The sequence below is a fragment of the Balaenoptera acutorostrata genome, chromosome 15 (genome assembly GCF_949987535.1).
Source record: "Balaenoptera acutorostrata chromosome 15, mBalAcu1.1, whole genome shotgun sequence".
Lineage (NCBI taxonomy): Eukaryota > Metazoa > Chordata > Mammalia > Artiodactyla > Balaenopteridae > Balaenoptera > Balaenoptera acutorostrata.
In genome coordinates this window covers 54,331,238-54,358,098 of record NC_080078.1, presented here as the reverse complement: position 1 = coordinate 54,358,098, position 26,861 = coordinate 54,331,238, and the positions used below count along the sequence as shown (strand labels likewise).

General features: G+C 37.1%; 1 protein-coding gene across 1 annotated transcript in view; it reads right to left on the bottom strand.

Annotated features, from left to right (window-relative positions):
• Nucleotides 1-22,153: 22,153 nt before the first annotated feature.
• Nucleotides 22,154-26,861, bottom strand: part of HAO1 (hydroxyacid oxidase 1) — a 60,443-nt gene continuing 55,735 nt past the window's right edge. Inside the window, exons 6-8 of the mRNA XM_007165237.2 lie at nucleotides 25,013-25,171; nucleotides 24,828-24,897; nucleotides 22,154-22,910 (exon numbers count right to left, since the gene is read on the bottom strand). Of these exons, the coding sequence (XP_007165299.1) occupies nucleotides 22,840-22,910; nucleotides 24,828-24,897; nucleotides 25,013-25,171 (300 nt within the window). The 3' untranslated portion in view covers nucleotides 22,154-22,839. The remainder of the gene's footprint in view (nucleotides 22,911-24,827; nucleotides 24,898-25,012; nucleotides 25,172-26,861) is intronic.

Sequence of the window (26,861 nt, the reverse complement as noted above, 5' to 3'; positions counted from 1 at the left end):
AGAAGCACTTCCTTCATAAATCATTTGTACCCCATCCTCATCTCAGTGAATCACTTCTGGATATCCCCACTGAAGTCACCTGCCTTTCTGTGAGTGTGAGAAAATCACAGGATGTATCTGTTGTTGAAATCCACAAGGCAGTCACAAATTTGACTTCAGCCAAATGTTTGAGCTTCTTCTCCTTAATTAAAATTGATAATAGAATTATGAGCAGGTGGAAAGCTTATCTCATCTTGGTGAGTTTCCTTTTCTTGTTTCCACAACTGTGGTCAACTTGAAAGTGGTAAAGATGGCAGAAATGGCAGCAGAGGATAAAGGTGGCTCTGATGGGCAAAGAAACAGTTAAAAGGAGAGAGACGGAATTTAAATAATCAACTCCAATTGATTAATTTGATTATTTATTATTTAATGGGGCTCAAGGGGCATTTTTTCTGAAATAAAACTAAAACCTCTAGCACATTGTAAGAAAATAATTTTCTCTACTAGGATATTAGTAGAGTTACGTAATTCTATCATTTATGTATACTTACAGATATTTTTCTGAAACTGTAACTCAATAAAATATTAACCTGGCCTGGCACTGTCTGTTTTTGTGTTTAAAAGCTCTTGGTCTCTGACCTGCTCTTTCTTTGAACCATTGAAGTTACTATACGATGAGGAGCAATTTGCAATAATTTACCCCCAAAAAATAAATAAATAAAAAAGAATAATAAGGTAGCTCTATATCCTGTGTGTTTGATTTAAGGAAAAGCGTTTCCCTTTCAGGAGCCTATGAATGGACAAGGTTCAAACAAAGTGCGGGGCGCTAATGAACAGACTCTGTTTTCCTGTGCCGGGCCCCTGAACAGAATGACTTCATTCAGGGCTACTGCTCGTGCATGGAAAGTGCTGGTAAAAAATCCCACAGAGTTCAGACGACCTTTTCCTAACTTTCGTTTTTTTTTCCCCTGTTTGTCTTTCGGGTCTAAGCCAGGGATAACATAAATATTCATCAGCTGATATTTGCAGTAGCTGTGAAGTTATGAATGAGGCCATGTGGCTTCCCTCTTGTCCCATCTACAGAATGGCAGCTTCTCCACTCAGCTTCCAGCCAAAGGACACTTTCCGAAATCCCCAAAGTGTACTAGTAGGCTTTTCAAATTCAGTCTTTTTTTTTTTTTTTCTTTAATGCTCAAAGCAGAAATGCTGTCTGCTTAATATTTACCATGGGATTATAGAAGAAGAAAAAGAAAAACACTACTTTGCCAAGTTTTAAACTTTCAGATGCCTTGACATAACAGGCAAATGTGTTAATAGCTCAAAATATTGGTGGCATATATCAATGGTTATGATGGTTGCAAGTTTTCTTTTTATATTAAATGCCAGACAGGTAGCTGAGACATTTATTGTGTGACGAACAGGGAAAATAATCACAGCTTTGATCTGTTTCTGTTGCTTTGTTAGTCACCTGGGCAGGTGTTGGAGAGAGATGTTGGAAAACACTTGAATAAGACAACTTCAAATAGGTCCTTGATGTTGAGACATAAAAATATAAAACCTGTGCCTGTCATACAGCCCAGAATGGAGCTGATCTTCTTGTAATCCAGATTTCCCACAAATCAGCCCTTTAGAATCTGGATTTTTTTTTTTTTAATTTTCCAGGGCCTCTCACTCAAAAAAAACCTAAGTAGAAAGAGAGTTGTAAATGGGAACAAGAGACTGTGCGATAGCAAAGAGCCAATTGATGAATCAATCCCCAATGGCTAATAAACATAAGTAAAACATGTTTTTTATAGGTATAGGATAAATGATGTTGATGTTCAATATTATCTTTTTGATTTTGCTTACTAGAGTGTTTTATTAAAAACCCAACATTTGGTCTGTCCTTGTCTCTGTAGAAATGTTCCCTACATGTATGAGTTAGCTGGGTAATTCTAGGACATGAGGATCATTTTTAAGAAGTATTACTCCAAGAGCCATACTTGGAAGAATCTACTTGGGAATGTACTGTATTTCTGAATGTTAAATAACAATTGCAGATCAAAATTTCCTACCATCACTGTTCTGTAGGTTTCCAGGTTCAGCCATCTAGGATAAGATGACATTCTTGACAATGGAAATAATTGTCTAAACCACAAAACCATAGAGATGGAAGATAGAAGAGCAGGAACTCAGGTGTTCCAATAAGGACCAGATCCCCGCCTGGCAAGAAATCTGACTGGAACAGATATTCATGACTGGATTCCCATCTCCATCTTCATCCTGGAGTCCAGCCTTGCCAGGACTAGAATGGGAGCCAGAGGCAAGTGCACAACTGTATTCTCCCTGGCTTCAGCCCTCACCAGAATTAGACCTGATGAAGAGCTATTGGAGAGAATCAAAGGCAATGACCTTCTGCAGGAAAAACTAGACAGTAGACAGGAACGATGGATTGTCATACATGAGCAGAGACATTTGGGAGGCCAGATGAGTGAGAGCAGGCAAAAAAGCATTTCTTCTCCCTCTCATCCCTTCCCAGTACTGAGCAGTCTGAAGTAGCAGAAGGGACAATTAGATGTTGATCCCTCTCTATGAAACTCTTTTTCAAAGCACATTGGATTGCAATGTCAGAAAGAATTCCAATTAGAAACTTGTTACTCTTGTCTTATCACAGAAGAAAATACCCTTATACAACAATAGCCTGTAAAATCTTGTGTACAAGTGACTCTATATTTTGATCTTGGGCACAAGCAACCAAACATATTTGCTCGATTATTTTTCTTTGGTTTTAAAGGACTATTTACATGTTAAAGGCTGCTTCCTGAGTTCTAGCTTTGCTTTCTTCTCCCTGGCCTCTCCAGGAACACTGCATTTTCCCCACCAATACCTCATCTGTTTAAGTACATACTTAGAATTTTCAACAGTACAAGACAATTTCAAGTTAGTCAAGGCACATCAAAGTGCCTTCATCAGTCCATATTATTTCATCAGAGTGGCCCATGTAATTTATATTGCAAATTGGGATAATTTGGGAGTAAATGGGGGCATTTACACTGGGAGAATGAATATAAAACTGGGACTGCTGTGGGCAAACAGGAGCATATAATCACCCTATACATGGTGACTTCTGGTTGCTTCTCTCTACTTTTAGCTTCAGTTTCCACTTTTGTTCTCTGGATAATGATTTGTTTTCCTATTAGGAGATTTATTGTCACTTTATTTGGCTGCTATACCAAATTATCACTGGTATACCTTACTCAACCTACATCCTATTGAAGTTGCTTTGGGAGATGTCATCTTCCTTCTTTCTTTCCGTTGATGGTTTTAATGATTTCTAGAGCATATCCCTTAAACAACTGTGCACCTGTCTGTATGTAGGATGAGTACTATCCCAAGAAAAATAAGATTAGATTGCTGATTTCTCTTGTTTCTGAGAGATTACTTGGTGGATACTGGATAGCCAACTGTTGGTTCTCTACACTGAAGTACCCTCAGCTCCTAATAGTAGGATAGAGATAATTAATGTACAAAGGGGCATCAGACTACTTCCATGGGCTCAGTGTCCACGGATGTTAGAGAAGAGCACCTTGGAGGAACAGCAACTTCAACACATTGGTTTGGCTGAAGGGCTTCATGATGCCCGCTGATTTCCAGCTCCTCTGTGGTGAATTCCTTTTACTCTTGGGTGATCGTGATGAACCACTGTACCTCTTTTGCTTCATAAAGTTCCTTCAGTATGCAATATGGAAAATAAAATTGCACCACTTCAAAGCTCATACTTTTTTGAAGTAATAATTACCTGAAGTCTACAGATGCTATTTAAATGGATGAGGAGTATTCTGACAAGAATTTGCATTAAACAAGTTTTTTTTTTAATTTCTTACCATTAAAGTTTGATTTATTTTGTTATTAAAACTTTATCAATTATCTCCAGGTCTGCCACTATTAGTTGACTGGACTTGGGTAAGTCATAACCTTCTCGGTCTGTTTCCTAAACTAAAGATGAAAAAGTTGGATTTTTAGCATTTCTTACATTGCATTCCATAGAACTTTAGTTCCATATTATATTAATTGTAGACATACACGAAGTATTTATGGAAAATACCTGATTTAACAAAGGTAAGTAGATTTCTTTAATATAAGATTTGAGATACATTAATAAGCAGATGTGTCTTATCAAACCACAAGACAACTTTAAATTATTATGATTAATTTATGCACTTAAATAATAAAGCAATCAAGAAGTTAAATTTGCAAGAATGAACACACTAGCCTTGGAATAACATGTTAAACTTCCATCAAACATTCTGTGGTCTGAAACTGACAGTATGTTTCTGGATCACTGATGTGTGGTCAAGCAAAGAAAGTAAGACACAACTCACAGTGGGATTCAAGGCAATTCCCTGGCCAGTTTCAAATTTCCCAGTTGCCAAGCGATGCTGTACCCTTCAGGTGTTATAAGATTAAGGTCAAAGAACTCATACGTTTCCTAAGTTTCTTTTTTAGTAAAAATATCTCCAGAAAACATTAGTTAATTTGTAAGGAGGCCCACAAAATAGCACACACACATACAAAACAAATATAGAATGCCAAGTTAAATTTGAACATCAGATAAAGAACACATTTTTTTTTTAGGATAAGTATGTCCCAAATGTATGGGGTATACTTATAGTAACAACAACAACAACAAATGCATTTGTTGTTTCTACAGGGAACACCTATTGTTTTGTTAGCCGCCAAAATTCCTGAAAATTTCTTACTCTGGAAGCAGCAGCACTCTTTCCCTTCCCTCTTTTCCACACTACCATATTTAGGATTCACAGTAGCCCCATATTCATATTGTACCTTTTCTCCCTGACTGTGTTCAGTTGATCAAGGGGTGCACAAGTTAGCATTCTGTTTTCCGATAATCTTGAACTGGAGCTGGAACATGAATTCTTGGTGGCAGAGCCAGGGGATGTGAATCCAAGGGGCTGCCGGTAGCCATGTGACCTACCAAGATGAAGTTGCCCATCTGCAGTGAGAAAGTAGTAAAGCCAACATTCTGGGAGAACCAAAGGGAGAAAAAAGCAAAACAAGTCCTTGGAACTTTTAAATCCCTGGAACCAAGTTTCCTAAGTCCCAACTGCATTCATATTCTTCCTGAGGCTTGGCGGTTCAATGCTTCCTGTGATTTAGTGAGATACTTAAAAACCCCTCCTATTGCTTGACTTAATTCAAATTGTGTTTCTTTCCAACAAAGCTTCATGAGCTATAAAATCTCAATGGGACATTGTTTAGGACACTTAAGCAAAAATTAATTTTCTCAAAAAGGCTAAAGAAATATTAATTACCATTTTTAGGGATAAACTATTGTGTAATTGAGATGTGGCATACCCACAACACCCAACTTGTGTGGCCAAGACTGATTATGCAGGGAGTGGATCATAGGGCTTGCCCATAGTACACATGTGATTTGGCCACATGGTCTAAATTATTCCAAGCAACTCTAAAATTCTATTACTTGGTGACATTTCAACAATTTCTCTTACTCAACTTGGTAGTTATTTGCTACAAAAACATAATCAAAGAAACAACGCTGTTTACAAATAGCCAAGACATGGAAGCAACCTAAATGTCCATCGACAGATGAATGGATAAAGAAGATGTGGTACATATATACCATGGAATATTACTCAGCCATTAAAAGGAATGAAATAATGCCATTTGCAGCAACATGGATGGACCTGGAGATTATCATACTAAGTGAAGTAAGTCAGACAAAGACAAATATCGTACGATATCACTTATATGCTGAATCTAAAAAAAAAAAAAGATACAAATGAACTTACAAAACAAAAACAGACTCACATTCTTAGAGAACAAACTTATGGTTACAAGGGGAAGGGTTGGGGGAGGGATAGACTGGGAGTTTGGGATTGACAAGTAAACACAGTTATATTATTTATTTATTTATTTATTTATTTTAGGATCTTTTTATTTTTTATTTATTTATTTTTTAGAAATTCCATGTAATCTCTGAAACATTTATATTAACATATTTCCATACAAATAACCCAATGAAAGTTTAGTATTAGTTGTTTTTTTGTTTGTTTGTTTCTTTGTTTGTTTATACTGCAGGTTCTTATTAGTCATCAATTTTATACACATCAGTGTATACATGTCAATCCCAATCGCCCAATTCAGCACACCACCATCCCCACCCCATGGCAGTTTTCCCCCGTTGGTGTCCATACGTTTGTTCTCTACATCTGTGTCTCAACTTCTGCCCTGCAAACCAGTTCATCTGTACCATTTTTCTAGGTTCCACCTACATGCGTTAATATACGATATTTGTTTTTCTCTTTCTGACTTACTTCACTCAGTATGACAGTCTCTAGATCCATCCACATCTCTACAAATGACTCAATTTCAGTCATTTTTATGGCTGAGTAATATTCTATTGTATATATGTACCACTTCTTCTTTATCCATTCGTCTGTCGATGGGCATTTAAGTTGCTTCCATGACCTCGCTATTGTCAATAGTGCTGCAATGAACATTGGGGTGCATGTGTCTTTTTGAATTATGGTTTTCCCTGGGTATATGCCCAGTAGTGGGATTGCTGGATCATATGGTAATTCTATTTTTAGTTTTTTAAGGAACCTCCATATTGTTCTCCATAGTGGCTGTATCAATTTACATTCCCACCAAAAGTGTAAGAGGGTTCCCTTTTCTCCACACTCTCTCCAGCATTTGTTGTTTTTAGATTTTCTGATGATGCCCATTCTAACTGGTGTGAGGTGATACTTCATTGTAGTTTTGATTTACATTTCTCTAATAATTAGTGATGTTGAGCATCTTTTCATGGGCTTCTTGCCCATCTGTATGTCTTCTTTGGAGAAATGTCTATTTAGGTCTTCTGCCCATTTTTGGATTAGGTTGTTTGTTTCTTTAATATTGAGCTGCATGAGCTGTGTATATATTTTGGAGATTAATCCTTTGTCCGTTGATTTGTTTGTAAATATTTTCTCCTATTCTGAGGGTTGTCTTTTCGTCTTGTTTATGGCTTCCTTTGCTGTGCAAAAGCTTTGAAGTTTCATTACGTCCCATTTGTTTATTTTTGTTTTTATTTCCATTACTCTAGGAGGTGGATCAAAAAATATCTTGCTGTGATTGATGTCAGAGAGTTTTCTTTCTATGTTTTCCTCTAAGAGTTTTATAGTGTCCGGTCTTACATTTAGGTCTTGAATCCATTTTGAGTTTATTTTTGTATATGGTGTTAGGGAGTGCTCTAATTTCATTCTTTTCCATGTAGCTGTCCAGTTTTCCCAGCACCACTTATTGAACAGACTGTCTTTTCTCCATTGTATATCCTTGCCTCCTTTGTCATAGATTAGTTGACCATAGGAATGTGTGTTTATCTCTGGGCTTTCTATCCTGTTCCATTGATCTATGTTTCTGTCTTTGTGCCAGTACCATATTGTCTTGATTACTGTAGCTTTGTAGTATAGTCTGAAGTCAGGGAGTCTCATTCCTCCAGCTCCATTTTCGTCCCTCAAAACTGCTTTGGCTATTCGGGGTCTTTTGTCTCTCCATACAAATTTTAAGATGATTTGTTCTAGTTCCATAAAAAATGCCATTGGTAATTTGATAGGGATTGCATTGAATCTGTAGATTGCTTTTGGTAGTATAGTCATTTTCACAGTATTCATTCTTCCACTCCAAGAACATGGTATATCTCTCCATCCATTGGTATCCTCTTTAATTTCTTTCATCAGTGTCTTATAATTTTCTGCATACAGGTCTTTTGTCTCCTTAGGTAGGTTTATTCCTAGGTATTTTATTCTTTTTTTTGCAGTGGTAAATGGGAGTGTTTCCATACATTCTCTTTCAGATTTTTCATCATTAGTGTATAGGAATGCAAGAGATTTCTGTGCATTAATTTTGTATCCTGCAACTTTACCAAATTCATTGATTAGCCTTAGTAGTTTTCTGGTGTCATTCTTAGGATTCTCTATGTATAGTATCATGTCATCTGCAAACAGGGACAGTTTTACTTCTTCTTTTCCAATTTGGATTCCTTTTATTTCTTTTTTTCTCTGATTGCCATGGCTAGGACTTCCAAAACTATGTTGAATAATAGTGGTGAGAGTGGACATCCTTGTCTCGCTCCTGATCTTAGAGGAAATGCTTTCAGTTTTTCACCATTGAGAATGATGTTTTCTGTGGGTTTGTCGTATATGGCCTTTATTATGTTGAGGTAGGTTCCCTCTATGCCCACTTTCTGGAGACCTTTTATCATAAATGGGTGTTGAATTTTGTCAAAAGCTTTTTCTGCATCTATTGAGATGATCATATGGTTTTTATTCTTCAATTTGTTAATATGGTGTATCACGTTGATTGATTTGCATATATTGAAGAATCCTTGCATCCCTGGGATAAATCCCACTTGATCGTGGTGTATGATTCTTTTAATGTGTTGTTGGACTCTATTTGTTAGTATTTTGTTGAAGATTTTTGCATCTATATTCATCAGTGATAGTGGTCTGTAATTTTCTTTTTTTGTAGTATCTTTGTCTGGTTTTGGTATCAGGGTGATGGTGGCCTCATAGAATGAGTTTGGGAGTCTTACTTCCTCTGCAATTTTTTGGAAGAGTTTGGGAAGGATGGGTGATAGCTCTTCTCTAAATGTTTGATAGAATTCACCTGTGAAGCTATCTATCCTGGACTTCTGTTTGTTGGAAGATTTTTAATCACAGTTTCAATTTCATTACTTGTGATTGGTCTGTTCATATTTTCTGTTTCTTCCTGGTTCAGTCTTGGAAGGTTAAACTTTTCTAAGAATTTGTCCATTTCTTCCAGGTTGTCCATTTTATTGGCATAGAGTTGCTTGTAGTAGTCTCTTAGGATGCTTTGTATTTCTGTGGTGTCTGTTGTAACTTCTCCTTTCTCATTTCTAATTTTATTGATTTGAGTCCTCTCCCTCTTTTTCTTGATGAGTCTGGCTAATGTTTTATCAATTTTGTTTATCTTCTCAAAGAACCAGCTTTTAGTTTTATTGATCTTTGCTATTGTTTTCTTTGTTTCTGTTTCATTTATTCCTGCTCTGATCTTTATTATTTCTTTCTTTCTGCTAACTTTGGGTTTTGTTTGTTCTTCTTTCTCTAGTTCTTTTAGGTGTAAGGTTAAATTGTTAACTTGAAATTTTTCTTGTTTCTTGATGTAGGCTTATATAGCTATAAACTTCCCTCTTAGAACTGCTTTTGCTGCATCCCATAGGTTTTGGATCATCTTGTTTTCATTGCCATTTGTCTCTAGGTACTTTCTGATTTCCTCTTTGATTTCTTCAGTGATCTCTTGGTTATTTACTAACGTATTGCTTAACCTCCGTGTGTTTGTATTTTTCACTTTTTTTTCCCTGTAATTCATTTCTAATCTCATAGCATTGTGGTCAGAAAAGATGCTTGATATGATTTCAATTTTCTTAAATTTACTGAGGCTCGTTTTGTGAACCAAGATGTGATCTATCCTGGAGAATGTTCCATGCACACTTGAGAAGAAAGTATAATCTGCTGTTTTTGGATGGAATGTCCTATAAATATCAATTAAATCTATCTGATCTATTGTGCCATTTAAAGCTTCTGTTTCCTTATTTATTTTCATTTTAGATGATCTGTCCATTGGTGTAAGTGCAGTGTTAAAGTCCCCCACTATTATTGTGTTACTGTCGATTTCCTTTTTTATAGCTGTTAACAGTTGCCTTATGTATTAAGGTGCTCCTATGTTAGGTGCATATATATTTATAATTGTTATATCTTCTTCTTGGATTGATCCCTTAATCATTATGTAGTGTCCTTCCTTGTCTCTTGTAACATTCTTTATTTTAAAGTCTATTTTACCTGACATGAGTATAGCTACTCCAGCTTTCTTTCGATTTCCATTTGCATGGAATATCTTTTTCCATCCCCTCACTTTCAGTCTGTATGTGTCCCTAGGTTTGAAGTGGGTCTCTTGTAGACAGCATATATATGTGTCTTGTTTTTGTATCCATTCAGCAAGCCTGTGTCTTTTGGTTGGAGCATTTAATCCATTCACGTTTAAGGTAATTATCGATATGTATGTTCCTATGACCATTTTCTTAATTGTTTTGGGTTTGTTTTTGTAGCTCGTTTTCTTCTCTTGTGTTTCCCACTTAGAGAAATTCCTTTAGCATTTGTTGTAGAGCTGGTTTGGTGGTGCTGAATTCTCTTAGCTTTTGCTTGCCTGTAAACCTTTTGATTTCCCCATCAAATCTGAATGAGATCCTTGCCGGGTAGAGTAATATTTGTTGTAGGTTCTTCCCTTTCATCACTTTAAGTATATCATGCCACTCCCTTCTGGCTTGTAGAGTTTCTGCTGAGAAATCAGCTCTTAACCTTATGGGAGTTCCCTCGTATGTTATTTGTCATTTTTCCCTTGCTGCTTTCAATAATTTTTCTTTGTCCTTAATTTTTGCCAATTTGATTACTATGTGTCTCAACATGTTTCTCCTTGGGTTTATCCTGCCTGGAACTTGCTGTGCTTCCTGGACTTGGGTGGCTATTTCCTTTACCATGTTAGGGAAGTTTTTGACTATAATCTCTTCAAATATTTTCTCGGGTACTTTCTCTCTCTCTTCTCCTGCTTGGACCCCTATAATGTAAATGTTGTTGCATTTAATGTTGTCCCAGAGGTCTCTTAGGCTGTCTTCAATTGTTTTCATTCTTGTTTTTTTAGTCTGTTCTGCAGCAGTGAATTCCACCATTCTATCTTCCAGGTCACTTATCCATTCTTCTGCCTCAGTTATTCTGCTATTGATTCCTTCTCGTGTAGTTTTCATTTCAGTTATTGTATTATTCATCTCTGTTTGTTTGTTCTTTAATTCTTCTAGGTCTTTGTTAAACATTTCTTGCATGTTCTCGATCTTTGCCTCCATTCTTTTTCCGAGGTCCTGGATCATCTTCACTATCATTATTCTGAATTCTTTTTCTGGAAGGTTGCCTATCTCCTCTTCATTTAGTTGTTTTTCTGGGGTTTTATCTTTTTCCTTCATCTGGTATATAGCCCTCTGCCTTTTCATCTTGTCTATCTTTCTGTGAATGTGGTTTTTGTTCCACAGGCTGCAGGATTGTAGTTCTTCTTTCTTCTGCTGTCTGCCCTCTAGTGGATGAGGCTATCTAAGAGGCTTGATGGGAGGGACTGGTGGTGGGTAGAGCTGACTGGTGGTCTGGTGGGCAGAGCTCAGTTAAACTTTAATCCACTTGACTGTTGATGAGTGGGGCTGGGTTCCCTCCCTGTTGGTTGTTTAGCCTGAGGCAACCTAACACTGGAGCCTACCTGGGCTCTTTGATTGGGCTAACAACAGACTCTGGGATGGCTCACACCAAGGAGTACTTCCCAGAAATTCCGCTGCCAGTGTCCTTGTCCCCACAGTGAGCCATAGCCCCCCACCCCCGCCTCAGCAGGAGACCCTCCAAAAACAGCAGGTAGGTCTGGTTCAGTCTCCCCTGGGGTCACTGCTCCTTCCCCTGGGTCCCAATGCGCACACTACTTTGTGTGTGTCCTCCAAGATTGGAGTCTCTGTTTCTCCCAGTCCTGTTGAAGTCCTGCCATCAATTCCCACTAGGCTTCAAAATCTGATTCTCTAGGAATTCCTCCTCCCGTTGCCGGACCCCCAGGTTGGGAAGCCTGACTTGGGGCTCAGAACCTTCACTCCAGTGGGTGGACTTCTGTGGTATGTGTTCACCAGTCTGTGAGTCATCCACCCACCAGTTATGGGATTTGATTTTACTGTGATTTTGCCCCTCCAACCATCTCATTGTGGCTTCTCCTTTGTCTTTGGATGTGGGGTATCTTTTTTGGTGGGTTTCAGTGTCTTCCTGTCAATGATTGTCCAGCAGCTAGTTGTGATTCTGGTGTTCTCACAAGAGGGAGTGAGAGCACATCCTTCTACTCCACCATCTTGGTTCCTCCTCAGCTATGTTTAAAATAGATAACCAGTAATGACCTACTGTATAGCACAGGGAACTCTGCTCAATATTCTGTAATAACCCAAATGAAAAAAGAATTCAAAAAAGAATAAATACATGTATATGTATAATCGAATCACTTTGCTGTACACCTGAAATGAACACAAAATTGTTAATCAACTATACTGCAATATAAAATAAAAATTAAAAAATATTGATAACCAAGGCCTATTTTATAGTTTCTATAATTAATCATATTAAAATAAACTTTGTAACTCACAAAAAAGAAATTTTTATATGACAAAATCTATCCATGAGAAAATTATACTTCTTAATACTTTAATAATTCCCCTTTTCATTTCTGTTTTGAAAATCAAACCATTTCACAATAGCAATTTATGATCATAAAATACTCATGTGTAAAATCAGTGTTCTCAAAAGACCCTGAATTGTCAAAGCAATCTTGAGAAATAAAAACAGAGCTGGAGGAATCAGGCTCCTGGACTTCAGACTATACTACAAAGCTACAGTAATCAAGACAGTATGATACTGGCCCAAAAACAGTAATATAGATCAATGGAACAGGATAGGAAGCCCAGAGATAAACCCACACATATATGGTCACTTTATCTTCGATAAAGGAGGCAAGAATATACAATGGAGAAAAGACAGCCTCTTCAATAAGTGGAGCTGGGAAAATTGGACAGGAACATGTAAAAGTATGAAATTAGAACACTCCTTGACACCATACACAAAAATAAACTCAAAATGTATTAAAAACCTAAATGTAAGGCCAGACACTATAAAATTCTTAGAGGAAAACATAGACAGAACAATCTATGACATACATCACAGCAAGATCCTTTTTGATCCACCTCCAAGATAAATAGAAATAAAAACAAAAATAAACAAAAGGGACCTAATGAAACTTAAAAGCTTTTGCACAGCAAAGGAAACCATAAACAAGACAACCCTCAGAATGGGAGAAAATATTTGCAAATGAAGCAACTGACAAAGGATGAATGACATGGACTTATATATACTACCAAATGTAAAATAGATAGCTAGTGGGAAGCAGCCACATAGCACAGGGAGATCAGCTCGGTGCTTTGTGACCACCTAGAGAGGTGGGATAGGTAGGGTGGGAGGGAAAAGCAAGAGGGAAGAGATATGGGGGTATATGTATATGTATAGCTGATTCACTTTGTTGTAAAGCAGAAATTAACACACCATTGTAAAGCAATGATACTCCAATAAAGATGTTAAAAAATTAAAAAATAAATAAAAATTTTAAAAATCAGTGTTCTTAGAATTTTCCATCAGATATTGTGATTCAATTTTTTTTTAATGGAATGCTTTAAGTATTTGCTATATTTTGATGCCAAGCATAGAATGTTAGAGTTGATTCTTAAAATTTTCTATAATATCCCTGACAAATTTTCATCAACTAATTTAACAAATATTTATTGAATCACTACAATTTTTCATGTAAGGTGCTGGTAATACAGCAAAAAACAGGAGAGATTCTTTGCCTTCATGGACATGACAATCCAGCTTCTAGCTCTCTGCCCTCATAATTTGTCCTTAATGGTGTTTGTTTTGTTCTTAGGACAAGATGATGTAAGTTTACCCATATATTTACTTAACAGCTTGTAAGAAAGTAAAAGTCATCACTTGTCAACTTTAAGACTGTGGTACATTCTAGGAGCATGACTGGATTTCCAGACATCTTTACCGTGTTGTGTGCTCTCCCATGAGTGTACTCAGAATGGCCAGAGCTGGAAGCAATGCTACATGAGTAGATGGAACACAGTTGAGGGAGGCTTTCTGTTGTTCTTGACACTACATTTCTCTTAACATACTAAAGGACTGATAAACATTACAGCTGGTGATAATAGAACTCTGCCCTCTCTGAGATATTCAAAGCACCAAACAGCAGTGCAGGAAGCAGTGTGCCATGACAGAAAGAGGTCTCTGTCCAGAGCCCAAAGATCTGGATGGCATACCTTTCTCCAATATCCATCTTGGCATGACCTCAATGCACAGAGAAATATCTAATGGCTTTGAGGCATCCTCTAGGAAATTAGAGGCTATGTCCACAAAAGTGTCACTCCCCTATTCCTTTGCACTCTCCACATGAAACTGGTAGAATTTTTAAAGACCAGTGTATTGTTTTAGTAACCGATGTGTTACTATGTGATAGCTGGTGACAAATGTAATTGTTCATTACTGAGCTGCTTCAGTAGTGCAGACAAGGGCTGATTATGAGCATTTTCCAACAGGGTCTGATATTTCTCAGTTTCATTATTAACCTTTCGTTTGGTGGAAGCAAAGCTAAAATGAATCTAGACTAAGAAATCACCTTGGCTCTTACACCGGATTGGAATACTTAGAATACCTAATTTATGTTTTGTTTCTGAATGAGTGGCAAAAACTCCAAAAGGTCAGCAGTCCATGAAATAAACTGAAATGGATAGGAAAAGATGGATCCTTGCAAGATGTGAGTCTTATCTATCATCTCTCATTTCCTTCTATTGGGAAAGGTAAAAAATTTGGAGGACCACATGAACCTTCATCATCAGGAGGTTTTGGATAAGCAACAAAAATGGAAATTTTTATAAAAGTTATTACAGATGAACATTTTTAATTGTCATCATATATCTTCTCAAATTAACTTTTTTTAAACTTACCTGAAGCCTTTGAAGAACTTTGGAAATACAAGTGTTAACAGGGAGGGTATTTAGTAGAGGGGGAAGAGCTTTTCTTTCTTGAACTCCTGGGAGGAGGCATCTCAGATGGGGAGGCAGTTTGGGCACTAACCTCCTGTGCCCTCTTAACCACTCCCTTCCTGAGAAAGATCCAACAACTGTGGGGAGTATCTTGCTTTCCAAAGACCTTTCTTTCTATGTTTATTTGCTTGCCCTTGCATCATTTTCTCCATCATTTGCCTGCCCAATAAAGGATGGGCAAGAAATGGCAAAATAGTTGAAAGCCAATCAAATCATCTGGATAAATTGTTAACAGACCTGGAATAAGATTAGCCAAGAAGCATTTAGCTAAAATAAGGTTTGGGGGGAAATCTGTGGATTTCATTTAGATTGTGTTTACATGACAACAAAGCATCTGGTCAAGTTAGTGGAAAGTAGGCAAATTGTTTATGCAGTTTTGTAGACAAAACCACCAGTTGATCCCATGATTGCATTTTCAAATTTATGGATTCTGCCTTTCATATACACTTCCATGCCCATAATCATGAATATTTAACAGTTGCATAAATTAATTTTTTTCTTTTTTTGGGTAGATTAACAGTTTACTAAAGTCTCAATCTTCAAATATTTTTGTTGGTTTGTTTCATTGTTGCATTTTTTTTCATAGCTATATGATTGGGAGTGTTGGAAACAGTGAATTTTAACTTTATTCAGTTAGTTTATTGAAGAATTGTTTAAAAGAGTTTCTTTCTGACTACTTTTTAGTGGATTCTTTTTTAAAAATCACTACTTAAGACAGAAATGTTCATGTCATAACACATATTATATTAAATTACTGTTATTCATAAATTCTCCAAAAAATTAGAGTCATATTGCTCATTAATATTTCAACTAGATAGCATGGTTATAACAACTAATATTCAAACGAAAAATATATTCTTGACTTAGGGCAAAACTATTGTCTACTATTATTCAGAAACTTTTTAAAAATCTGAGAGGTGTGTTCGTTAATATTAAAACCAGATAACATGGTATCAACAATAAAGGAAAATCTCAACCAAAACTGTGTTCTTGACTTGGGCAATGCTACGTGTTCATTTGGTAAAGAAATCTGTGCTCCTGGATCAAAGACATGCCAAAGTTCCTTAGAGAAAGGCTCCTTATTGGTGCCAGTTGGCTATTTAGGATACAGGATTTTATCTACTCAAAAGGACATTATTTCACTTTGTCTAACAAACTTTGCTTATTCTTTTCAGATTTCCAAGATGTCATTCATTACACTACGTGCCAAATATTTTTATTACAAGTATTTATATAATAGCTTATTCATGCATCATTTCTTAGTTTAAAAGAGCATCACTATTCATTAGTACATACTACTGAATAGTGATATGACTATTCCACCTAAAGGATGAAAATTTATGTTCAAGATTATTTTCTCACGATGTTGTGTTCAGTCCATGGCTAGTCTGAGCCATGAACTCAAGACTTCAGACAAAATTTCTGGGATCTTCCTAGTAAACCATAAATGAAAAGATTAACAAGAAACACAAACAAAAACCAAAGCTGCTTTAGATCAATATAGTATTTTTCTTCCAAATAATTGCAAACATTATTACATTTACTACTGTAATTAAAGTGCCTACAATACAGATAAGAGCTGCTATAACATTTTATTCTTTAAATTGGACTACATTGAAAAGACTTTATGTCACTTGCCCAGGGTAACCATGTAGCAAGGTTGGTCTTGAGTCTATTAAATAAAGTTTCTTCTTGGCCTAAGACTGTTCTGCATGTCTACATCTGGGTTACCCAGGACTATACCAAGTGGCCACATGCAAGTACTTAAATTTAGAATAATTAGAATTAAATGAAGTGAAGCATTCAATACTGGGCATATTTCAAGTGCCCAATAGCCATATGTAAGTAGTGGCTACTATATCAGATGACACAGAAATACAACATTTTCATCATCACAAAACATTCATGGGGTAGTGCTGGTCTAGATAATAAGAATCTTTAAATGTTTGTTTTAACAGAACAAATGTCCCAAAATTTATAATAACCACTGATGTTACTATTGTTATAACATTGTTAGTAAGGCTAACGTAGAAAATAGAGGACAATGTTAATAATATATAATAATTCATATGAGACATATGCTAGTTAATTTGGGACATTTTTCATATTTAAATTAAAATTAAAGCAATGTGTTAAGCATAGTCCTGTTTTTAAATTGTGAGTCATGGGACATTTAGCATTACCTCAGCTGAAGGTGTTGAAATTCAGAGAGAAACAAATCATTTTTCAGGCATCAGGTTTTTGTATTTGTTTTTGTTTTTTTTTTTTTGGTGGGTGGTGCTAGCAAGGGGAGGAAAGCACGCCAGTCTGGATTTTGCCAGATGCCAGATGGCAATGCAAAATGTCTGCCAAATGCAAGTGTGACCCCAAAGTATTATACTCATCTCAGCTACCATTCAAATATAAAAGCATCAGGCCAATTTTCAAACACGCAGAAACTCAAGGAATACAGTTAATTTTGAAAATATAACTTACCAATGAAACCAAAGTTAAGAACCATGGAATAGAGAAGCTCTGAAGACTATTGTAAGTACTAAACCTATTTCACTGAAAACTAATATTAAATAATTTTGGAAATTATTGTTACAGAGGAGGATGCTTTATACTTTAATAGTAGACAAATGTTATGTTAAGAAAATTGGGAGAGAAAGGGAGAAAAAAGAAAAGAGACTAGTTGTAAGAGGCTAATTTCTTCATTTTTTATAAGTGATGAGTTAATTGATACTGTCTGAAATTGAAATATGTATATGCCAGAAATAACAAATTACTCCAACCTCTTAAGTTTTAATTAACTTTCAAAATGTAATGAACAAGAACTTATATGCTATATTTCTTTTTGGACGATCATTTACCTTAATTTTAAGAATTCCTTCAATTTCTCTTTCCCTTCTACTAAATTCAAGTAACACTAAATTGAATATTTTACTTAAATGTAACATTTATTGTGTAGTTCTATTTCAGCAAAACCATTTCTATCTATGTATCCAGCTGCTATTTATTATATATATATAGCAATGTCTGAAATGGTATTCATCTAATATAAATGACAATTATCTCTATGTGGTAAAATATGTGATTTTTTTTTTACTCTGTTGAGTTGCTTGAAATACTTAACATTTTCACAAAAACTCAAATTTTTGATATAAGTAATATAAAAACAAAATACGTATTTGAACCTATCTCTCCTGATAATAATTATTATGAATAAGACTTTGAATCTCAACTTATAATTCACAATACATTCTCACATATTTCACCATGCTGTGTTCTCATTTCACAGCTGAGAATCTGAGGGTGCTAAGGTAAAATAATGTTTGACATGGCTAGTTACTCAGATCTTCAGGATCCTAACCCAGTGCTTTGGGGTGGGTTGGCTTTCAACTTCATTTAGTGAAGTTGGTAATAAAGCTTTAATATATAATGAAAAGTATATTGCTATAAACTACTCCATCAATAAGAAGATCCCCATATTGTTAGACTCAGGAGTTTGACTATAATGGAAAACAAATCAGATTTAAAGATAGATGATCTAACCAGAGGACACAGGTAGGAAACAGAGCCAGAGTCTTTTCCCCAATGAGGCTGAATCAATGAACAAACAAAATCAAATTTATTGCTCACTCGAATTCCAGCCCTTGTATTGACATTATTCAGGATAACACAATTCTTGGTTTTCAGAAGATCCTGGAAAATTTTCAGTTGAACCTATGCTCATTATCTAAAATGATATTCAGGAAAATATCAGTAGAAAAACAAACAGATAATTGGATAAAAATAAACTTTCTTATTTCCCCCAAACAACTATTAGTGAGGAAAGAAGATACTGATTGCTCAAGTTAGATTTGGATAAGGACAGGAAATTACATCTTTTTAAATAGATAAGATTTCCCATCACACAAACATATAATAATACCCTTCTGTCATTTGTGTTAACATTTGTATTACCTAAAATAAACTCTCATCCTGATGTTCTTCTATAACTGGCATGTGACAGAGCACACATTGAAGCAAATATGAGTTCAGAAAGCATCCTCTACCTTTATGTTATAAGAAATCTTCAGTCTTTCCTAAACAGACAAACTTTATTTTGTTGCTATGCAATGGATACGCAATACAGTTCATCAGACAATAAATAAATTATGGATTTTACAATGAAAGATCTTTTCTCCTTATTTGAGAACAAGCCACCACTTCCTTTCATGCTATACTAATCCACCACAGCCCTCTAAAGCTGTTTCACAAATGTTAATGTTTTGGCAAGATAAACGAATGAATAACACAGCAATGACACAGATGCAGTTTGCAAACTGCAGGCTAAGAAGCATCCATACTACTTGATTTATTCCTACAGGCCTGGGATTCTGGGCTCCCCAAGCGTGGTGGAGACAAGGAAGTTTATTTCGCACCCACGTTCTTCCACATAGCAGAATATAAGCAAGCTTAAACAAAAGAGATTCTGATTAATTCTGTTAGCAGGCACCCATTACTGCTACATATCTCAGGCATGATTCTGTGTAGGGGCATAGAGTGATTTTAGCCATGAGGGAAAGATCTGTGAGGCCAAGATGTTACAAGAATTGAGAACCCATGCCTCATGCACCAGACATGGGCCATGCCCATGTTTAACATGACCCGCTCCATGTTTAGATTGTTAAATATTTGCCAGCCTTAAAATCTTCACATAACAATGTTGATATCTAGCTTTTCTTGAAAAATCAGAAAATAACACTGAACTTGCATTTTTGCTAAAATCAGTGGGAATGAGCTTCCAGCAGAAAAAACTGCAAACAACCCAAACATGTAACAATAGGAGAATGAATCAATAAATTGTGGCATGTTCATGCATTGGATAAACAGAACTAATTACTGATATACTCAACAACATGAATGGACCTCACATACAAAACAAAAACAATAGTACATACTGTATGATCCCACATATGAAGTTCAAGAACAGCCAGAACTAACCAATGGCGATGGAAGTTAAGATAAGTTTACTTCTTGTAGAGGGGGTCATTTGGGGATGATGGAAAAGTTCCACATCTTGATCTGGGTGCTGATGGTCACATGAATGTATGCGTAAAATGTTTACACCTCTGACAAATTTGAGCACTTAACACACAACACTGTAAGTACTTTGTGCCTCTATAAGAAATAAATTTCAACAAGAAGAATCAATTGGCTGAAGAAAAGGTGGCCTTTTTAGGTGGGGTGTCATCCATATGCAACAGCTGGCTCATTACATGATCTGCTTGGCAAATCGGAATTGATGTTTCTTGCTCTAGATGAGACCGGTGGTTCTCAAAGTGTGTGCCTACAAGAGCGGTATCAGCCTCACCTGGGAGCATGTTCAAAATGCAGATTCCCAGGCCACACCCCAGACCTGCTGAATCAGAATCTATGAGTGTGGCCCCAGCAATCTGTTTTAACAAGCCCTCCAGCTGATTATAATACACTCTCCAGTTTGAGAAGCACTTCTTTAGGGCACCATATACATTAAACACACAAGAAAAGCAGACTTGGCCTATATTAAACAATCTGTTCTCTATTATCCCCTCCCTCAACATATTTTAAGGAACTCAGGAACAGAAAAATCAGTTGTCTTCCTCAAAGAACTTCTTTCATGTTCAAGTGAGAAAATCCCCAGCAATGGATGTGCAACAAACATGCCCCCTTTTTTGTCTCAGACATCAGACAGATTTGGTTTTAACGTTGTTACAACTGGACTGGAGACACTCTCAAAACAATGTAAAAACAGCTTTATATCTTCCTGATTATGGAAACAACACACATCATGAAGCATTCAGTTGTATTATGACTCTGAAGAAAAAATGGATATCTACGTTCAAGGAGGTAGTGTGGATCTGGGGGTCATAAAATAGTCTAGAAATTCACAAATTAAGACCATTCATCACCATTCTCATAAGACTCACTTAAAATGCCATGTGAAGATCTCCATTTGCTGAGAAAGCTATCAAGTTTTTAGCAGCCACAAACTATAATGTAGCCAAAGTGGACATTCTTTGCAAACAGCAAAGGCACTTCTGAATCAGTTGGTGGGATCAAAGAAGTGCTTATTATAGACCTATTAACTGATCAATATTAATTGGAAAAGTACAAAACAATTACATGATATGACAGTCATATTCTTTCTTAGTATTTGGAGAAAAATTTAATTTCTTTTTATCAGATCAAATGATTCTTTTTTTAACTTTTATTTTTTTATTTATTTTTTAAATTTTTATTTTATTTTATTTTTTTGACAGTTCCATGCAGCATGTGGAATCTTAGTTCCCCAACCAGGGATTGAACCCGTGGCCCCTGCAGTGAAAACATGGAATCTTAACCACTGGACCACCAGGGAAGTTGCTAAATGGTTCTTCTTTATCAGACCTAGATATAATTTCAAAAAGAAAGATATATGTTTGTGTCCATCATAGTATTTACAAATATCTTAGCATTTAAAGGAAAAGAGAGAAGGAGGGAAGAAAGGAGAAAGCGACAGACACAGAGAGAGAGACAAAGAGAGAGATCTGAGAATAATCAAACAGTATAATAAAACAAGAAGACATAATATCATGGTCATATTTCAAGGCAGTGATTCTCTCAATTGTTTCATTCAGTACTTCACACTAAATGAACAACCAGAGAGATGGTGAAAAGACAATTTCAGACTCACTTTGGTTACCAAGTTTACCTATAATCTGTCAAATACCTGGCTGGAGAATAAATGTAAAAGTCACATGACAAGGGCTTCCTGGACAGTCCGCCAATACAGTCACACAGGACTCCAGGCTCCAAAGGAGGTCTCAAGCATAAGTTTAATGTTCTGTTGTTGGCTTGAAATTCTTAATAACCTTATCTTTGAGTTTGCGTTTTATAAGTAAAGGATGACGGGACCATGGAACACGTGCTGGGGCCTGGGAGTCTAGAATCACACATTATCCCACCCACTCCCCACCCAACCACCCTGCCACCACCTCCCCACGTTTCCTGAATGAGTCCTTGGCTGCTGGCTGAACCACCGGCCCAGTGGCAGTGCCGCCATCCACCCCCAGCAGGGTCCTGGGCACAGAGGAGTTGGGACAGATCACAGGGTGGTGTTCAGGCACCCGTGAGGATCCCCATCCCCAAGGAAACATGGCATTAAATAGCAAAGAAAAGAGACCTTGACAGGTTAAGAGAAAAACCTTGAAAGAAAGGAAAAGGCCTTTTTCCTGCTTTTTTGAACAGGGGGCCCACATCTTCACTTGGCATGGCCCTCACAAAGCATGTAGCTGGCCCGGCACGTGACTGTGAGTGGAAAGAAGCAAACGAGTAAAGAAGAGGAACTAGGAGGTATAAGAGAATGAATGGGTATTCACAGGGAACAGAGAGGTAGTTCGGGTTCAGAGATTAAAATGGTTGAATTCCACAGTTACAAATTGACCAGATATCTTCTTTTCAAAAAATGCTTTATTTCTCTCTGAATAAGAAGCAATCTATATCATAAAATACTCATATATATTCTGATACTAAGGATGTGAATGGAAATCTACATTCAAAGAAGTAGAATAGCCCAGGGTGTTAAAAAGTATCTAGAAAAATCACAAATTACCACCAACTTATCCAAATTCTCTCAAATGCTATCTCCTTAGTGTTGTGAATTCAAATCTCCTGTTTCTCCAGGCACATCCAGCCTTCTGAACCTGCGCTTAGATTTTAAGAACACGGTTTTAGGGATATCCACACACAATGCAGGTTAATAAACAGGGAGATCATTATCTTTTTACCTCTGCACTAGCTACCTCCAATTTCACCCAAGGATATCTTTTGTTTTGTAGCATGTGAGGCTGCCAGGGGATGACGTTGTCTAAATCCATTTTCAATGTTTTCTTTTTAACAGTTAATATATTTCCAGGATGCAAGTCCATTTCTTTCTAAAAGGTTCCTAGGACACTCATTGAAAAGTCAAAAGCAATGAACTTAAAATAGCAAGGGATTTCTATTTTGTTGGAGAAGAACGACACCCTTTGTATCGAAGTGGGGAATTACAGACTGTGGTCACCCTCTGCACAGTGTCTCTTTGTCAAGTAATACACGCCAAAAAAAAAATAATACAGATGGGAAAATATTGTGCACTGTCAGATCTTGGAAACGGCCAAAAGATTTTTCCTCACCAATGTCTTGTCGATGACTTTCACATTCTGGCACCCTGAAAAAAATAACGCATACATTTAATATGAAATGAATGCAATAATAATCAGGCAGGTAATCGTTTTCCCAAGGAATGTAAAACTTGACAAATGTAAGGTTTATGATTCAAGGTAGGCTTGCCAAATCTTATGTGGCATGAGACCATTTTTATTACCTAAACAGTCCTTAACACAAAATGACTGGCACATATTTTTATTAACACAAAGAGTATATTCTTTTCTGCCACATTTAATAGAGAGTCAGTGACTGAAAGCTCTCTTTTAGGATATGTCTGTAGCAAAGTAAAATGCAGAGTGAGGATTCAGAGAATGGCGTTCTTCTCACTGATGCTGTATCCACACAGCCTCAGCTCAGGAGTGTGTAGACCACTGATCTCCAGAATTCTATCTGTGGGGACAATCTGAGGGATACGAATCACAGAAAAGGAAGCCCTCATTATTTTCAAAAATGGGGGAGGAGATAATTGACTCAAGGTGATTCTTTGTATCTAGAGGTCCATTCTGAGTCAAATCCAGTCACTAGGAATAATAGTGATTGTTTACTTGTTCATTCCTTCAGCAAATACTTATTATTTATGTGCTATGCACTGCTCTAGACACTGGGGATACTGCAGTAAAGATAACAAAGATCCCTGCCTCAGGGTTCTTACTTCCAGAGAGGAAACAGAAAATACATAATACGTGTAATTAAAAAATAAATTATGTGATAGATTATCTATAGAAGGTGTTAGGTGTTATGGAAAAATAATGAAATAGTAACAGGGATAAAAACTGGAAGTTGAGTGGGTGGAGGACAAATTGCCATTTTAAATATGGTGGTCTGGATGGGACTCTGTGAGAAAGTAGGATGTAAGTGTGACTTGAAGGACATGGGGGAGTTAGCCATGTAGATATCTGGGGAAAGAGCGTCCAGGTAGGAGGTGTGGCCAAGGCCAAAACCCTAAGGCTGAAATATGTCTGACATGGTCAAGGATAATCAAGGAGGCAAATGTGGCCTGGGTGGAATAAGCAAGAGTGAGAGTGGGAGGAGCTGAAGTCAGAGAGGTGACAGAGGTCAACCACATAAGACCTCGTAGACCGTCGTAAAGACTTCAGCATTTACTCTGAATAAATTGAGAGCCATTGGAGGGTTCTGATCAGAAGAGTGATATGACCTGAGTTCATGTTTAAAAAAATGGTCCTGATGCTGTGATCAGAATAGACTGGGACAGGGATGGAAGCAACGATAGACAGGCTGACCCAAAATTCCCTAGGAAAGAGAAACAACGATGGGAAGGTTACACAGGAAGACCATCACAATATCCAAGATGAAGAAAGATCATGAAGGCTCCAGACAGGCTGGTGGCAGAGGAGGTGGTGAGTAGGTCTCTTTTACAGAAAGCACCTCTGTGAATGTGAGGGTATGAGAGAGAAAAGGAGTCAAGAGTGACTTAAGATTTTTTATCTGAGCAACTGAGACAATAGTATTAACATGAACTGAGACTGGAGAGTTGGCAGTTAGAGCAGGTTTAATGGGGAAAGTTGGCAGTTTAGTTTTGGACTGGTAGACTTTGAGATGCCCCTTAGACATCCAGATGGAGCTGTTGACTAGCCAGTTAGATTTCTCATTCATGTGTTAAGAGAGGAGGAAGTGTTCGATGTAGTGTTCACCCTTAAGGTACAAATAAGACTCACCAAAATATCCCTGAGAAGACTGTCAAATGCTAAGTGACCACTACAGACAGCACACACTGTGGAGTTTCTCCGTCCAGAGGGCACTCTGCACTAGAGCTGTGAGTATGCAGCCAACGTTAAATTGAATTACACTCCAAATGATTCCATCCTCTTCCCCTTCAAATTCACTTCTCTCCACCAAGGAGCCTGGCCTAAAGACACCCAGAAGAAAAGAAGTTGTAAATGAGAGCACCAAGTCTTACCACTCAGAGCCATGGCCAACCAGAATTCTTCCTTCAGTATCTCAAGGACATCCTGAACGCCTTTCTCTCCCTAAGCAAATAGAAGACACAGATCTTTTGAGTAAGTCAGTCTGAATGGTTTCACAGATTTATTTCACAGTTGAGTCATCCTGTTTTATATATTTATTGCTTTGTCCTCCCCTTACCTGTGAAGCCAAGCCCCAAATGATCGGTCTCCCCACAAACACAGCCTTGGCTCCCAGGGCCAGAGCTTTCAGAACGTCGGTCCCCTTCCGTACACCCCCATCCAGGAAGACTTCCACCTTCCCTTCCACAGCCTCCACAATTTCTGGCAGAACATCAATCTGTGTAGAGAAAAGGTCAGTAAAGTGATACTATGCATGCTGAATTGTTCTCCAATTCAACTTCCTCAGGCAACCAACCATCTGACTAGGGCTTAGAGTGAAAGAGGCTAGGTTTAGAATCAACAGTAAAACTATTCCCTCCTAAAATAAAAGAGGTGCAAATGCTAGTAACAAAAAACCTACTAAATTTGGAACTGAGTGACTTATTTTTCTATCAAAGTCCAAGGGTTTTATTCTATTCCTGGTATTCAAGTTCAAATATCATGATCCAAAAAATATATAAACACAATTTAAAAGCACGTAATGATCATAAAGATACAGAGCTGTTTTTTCATTAAACACATAAATATAAATGAATTATCTTGCTCATATAAATTATTCTGAACATTATTTACTCATTGAAAAATCAGTTGTTAAAATTCATACTCAGATTGTGGTAGAAGCAATGGTATATAAAAATGCAGACACCACCAGTCACAGAAAATCTTAGTCTCTGATTTTCCCATCCAAAATACGGGAATATGTACAATAATATAGCAAATATATATAATAATGTAGCAAACATCCAGCTATACATTAGAGAACTCTCCCTGAAAACATTTTTCTTGCTTTTAAGGAAAATGACCACATGAACCTTGAAGATCCTCATCTTGATTGGCAATTGATGATAGGCTTATATCAGCACTAGAGAATATAAGATCCTCATTGAGGTCAATCTGGTAGATTGCACTATTGTTCTTAATTCTTCACACCACTCTGAACCCACTTTTTCCAAGGCCACTTGGCAGTTTTTCCTACTAAAAGAAACAGAGTGCACTTGCCACTCCTCGACAGTGGCCTTGGCCTTGCAACCTACTCTGGCCAATGACACTTGATCAGAGGTGGCAGAGTGCCGTTTCTGGGCATAGGCCTTAAGAGACCTCATGCATTTCAATTTTCTCCTGCACCTTGCATGAGAGGAGAATCCCCCAGGCAGTGCTTCTCCTTTAGCTGAGACCCAGAGAAAATATTCAGCAAGCAGAGCTGTCCCATCCAAGCCCAGCTGGACCTGAAACTTGGAGCACAGCCATCTAACCAGTACCAAATCTAGATCAGCAGACCCCCAGTTGACACAAAGATTCATGGGAATAAAGACTCTGTTGATTTAAATCACTGAGTTTGGAATCTTGTTTTCTAGCTCATTAAGTTGGCTAATAGCCAATATTTTTAATAGCTAGTAATGATACAATTGGCTACTTTGATGTGAATCTTTGCACTTGAGGGTGGAAACAATCCTCAAGGTGACCTGTAGATCAAAATCTGTAGAAATTATCCACTTTCATCCCCAAGTATTTAAATATAAAATTAAGTCCATACATTCAAGTGCAGTTTTTCTAGAAATAATTGTGCTGAAATCACTCAAAAGCTTTCCCACTTCTCCCCTAAAATTTTAGAGGCTCAACTTAAAGAGAGTTTTGTGTAAAAGGTTGAAGACCAAACCTGACTACAGATTTGGAGGAAGTGAAGGCAACAGTTGGAGCAGGGCCCCTAAAACGTTTGGCAGGTAGTGTGATTTTCCCCTTTTCCTTTTGGCTTTTCTGCCTGGCCAAACATGCTTTGGATCCATTTACATATGTCCCTTTACCTATACATAGTCCTCTTTTTAGTCAGGCAAGTTACATCAACATGTAAATGCTACAATTTCCAAGTG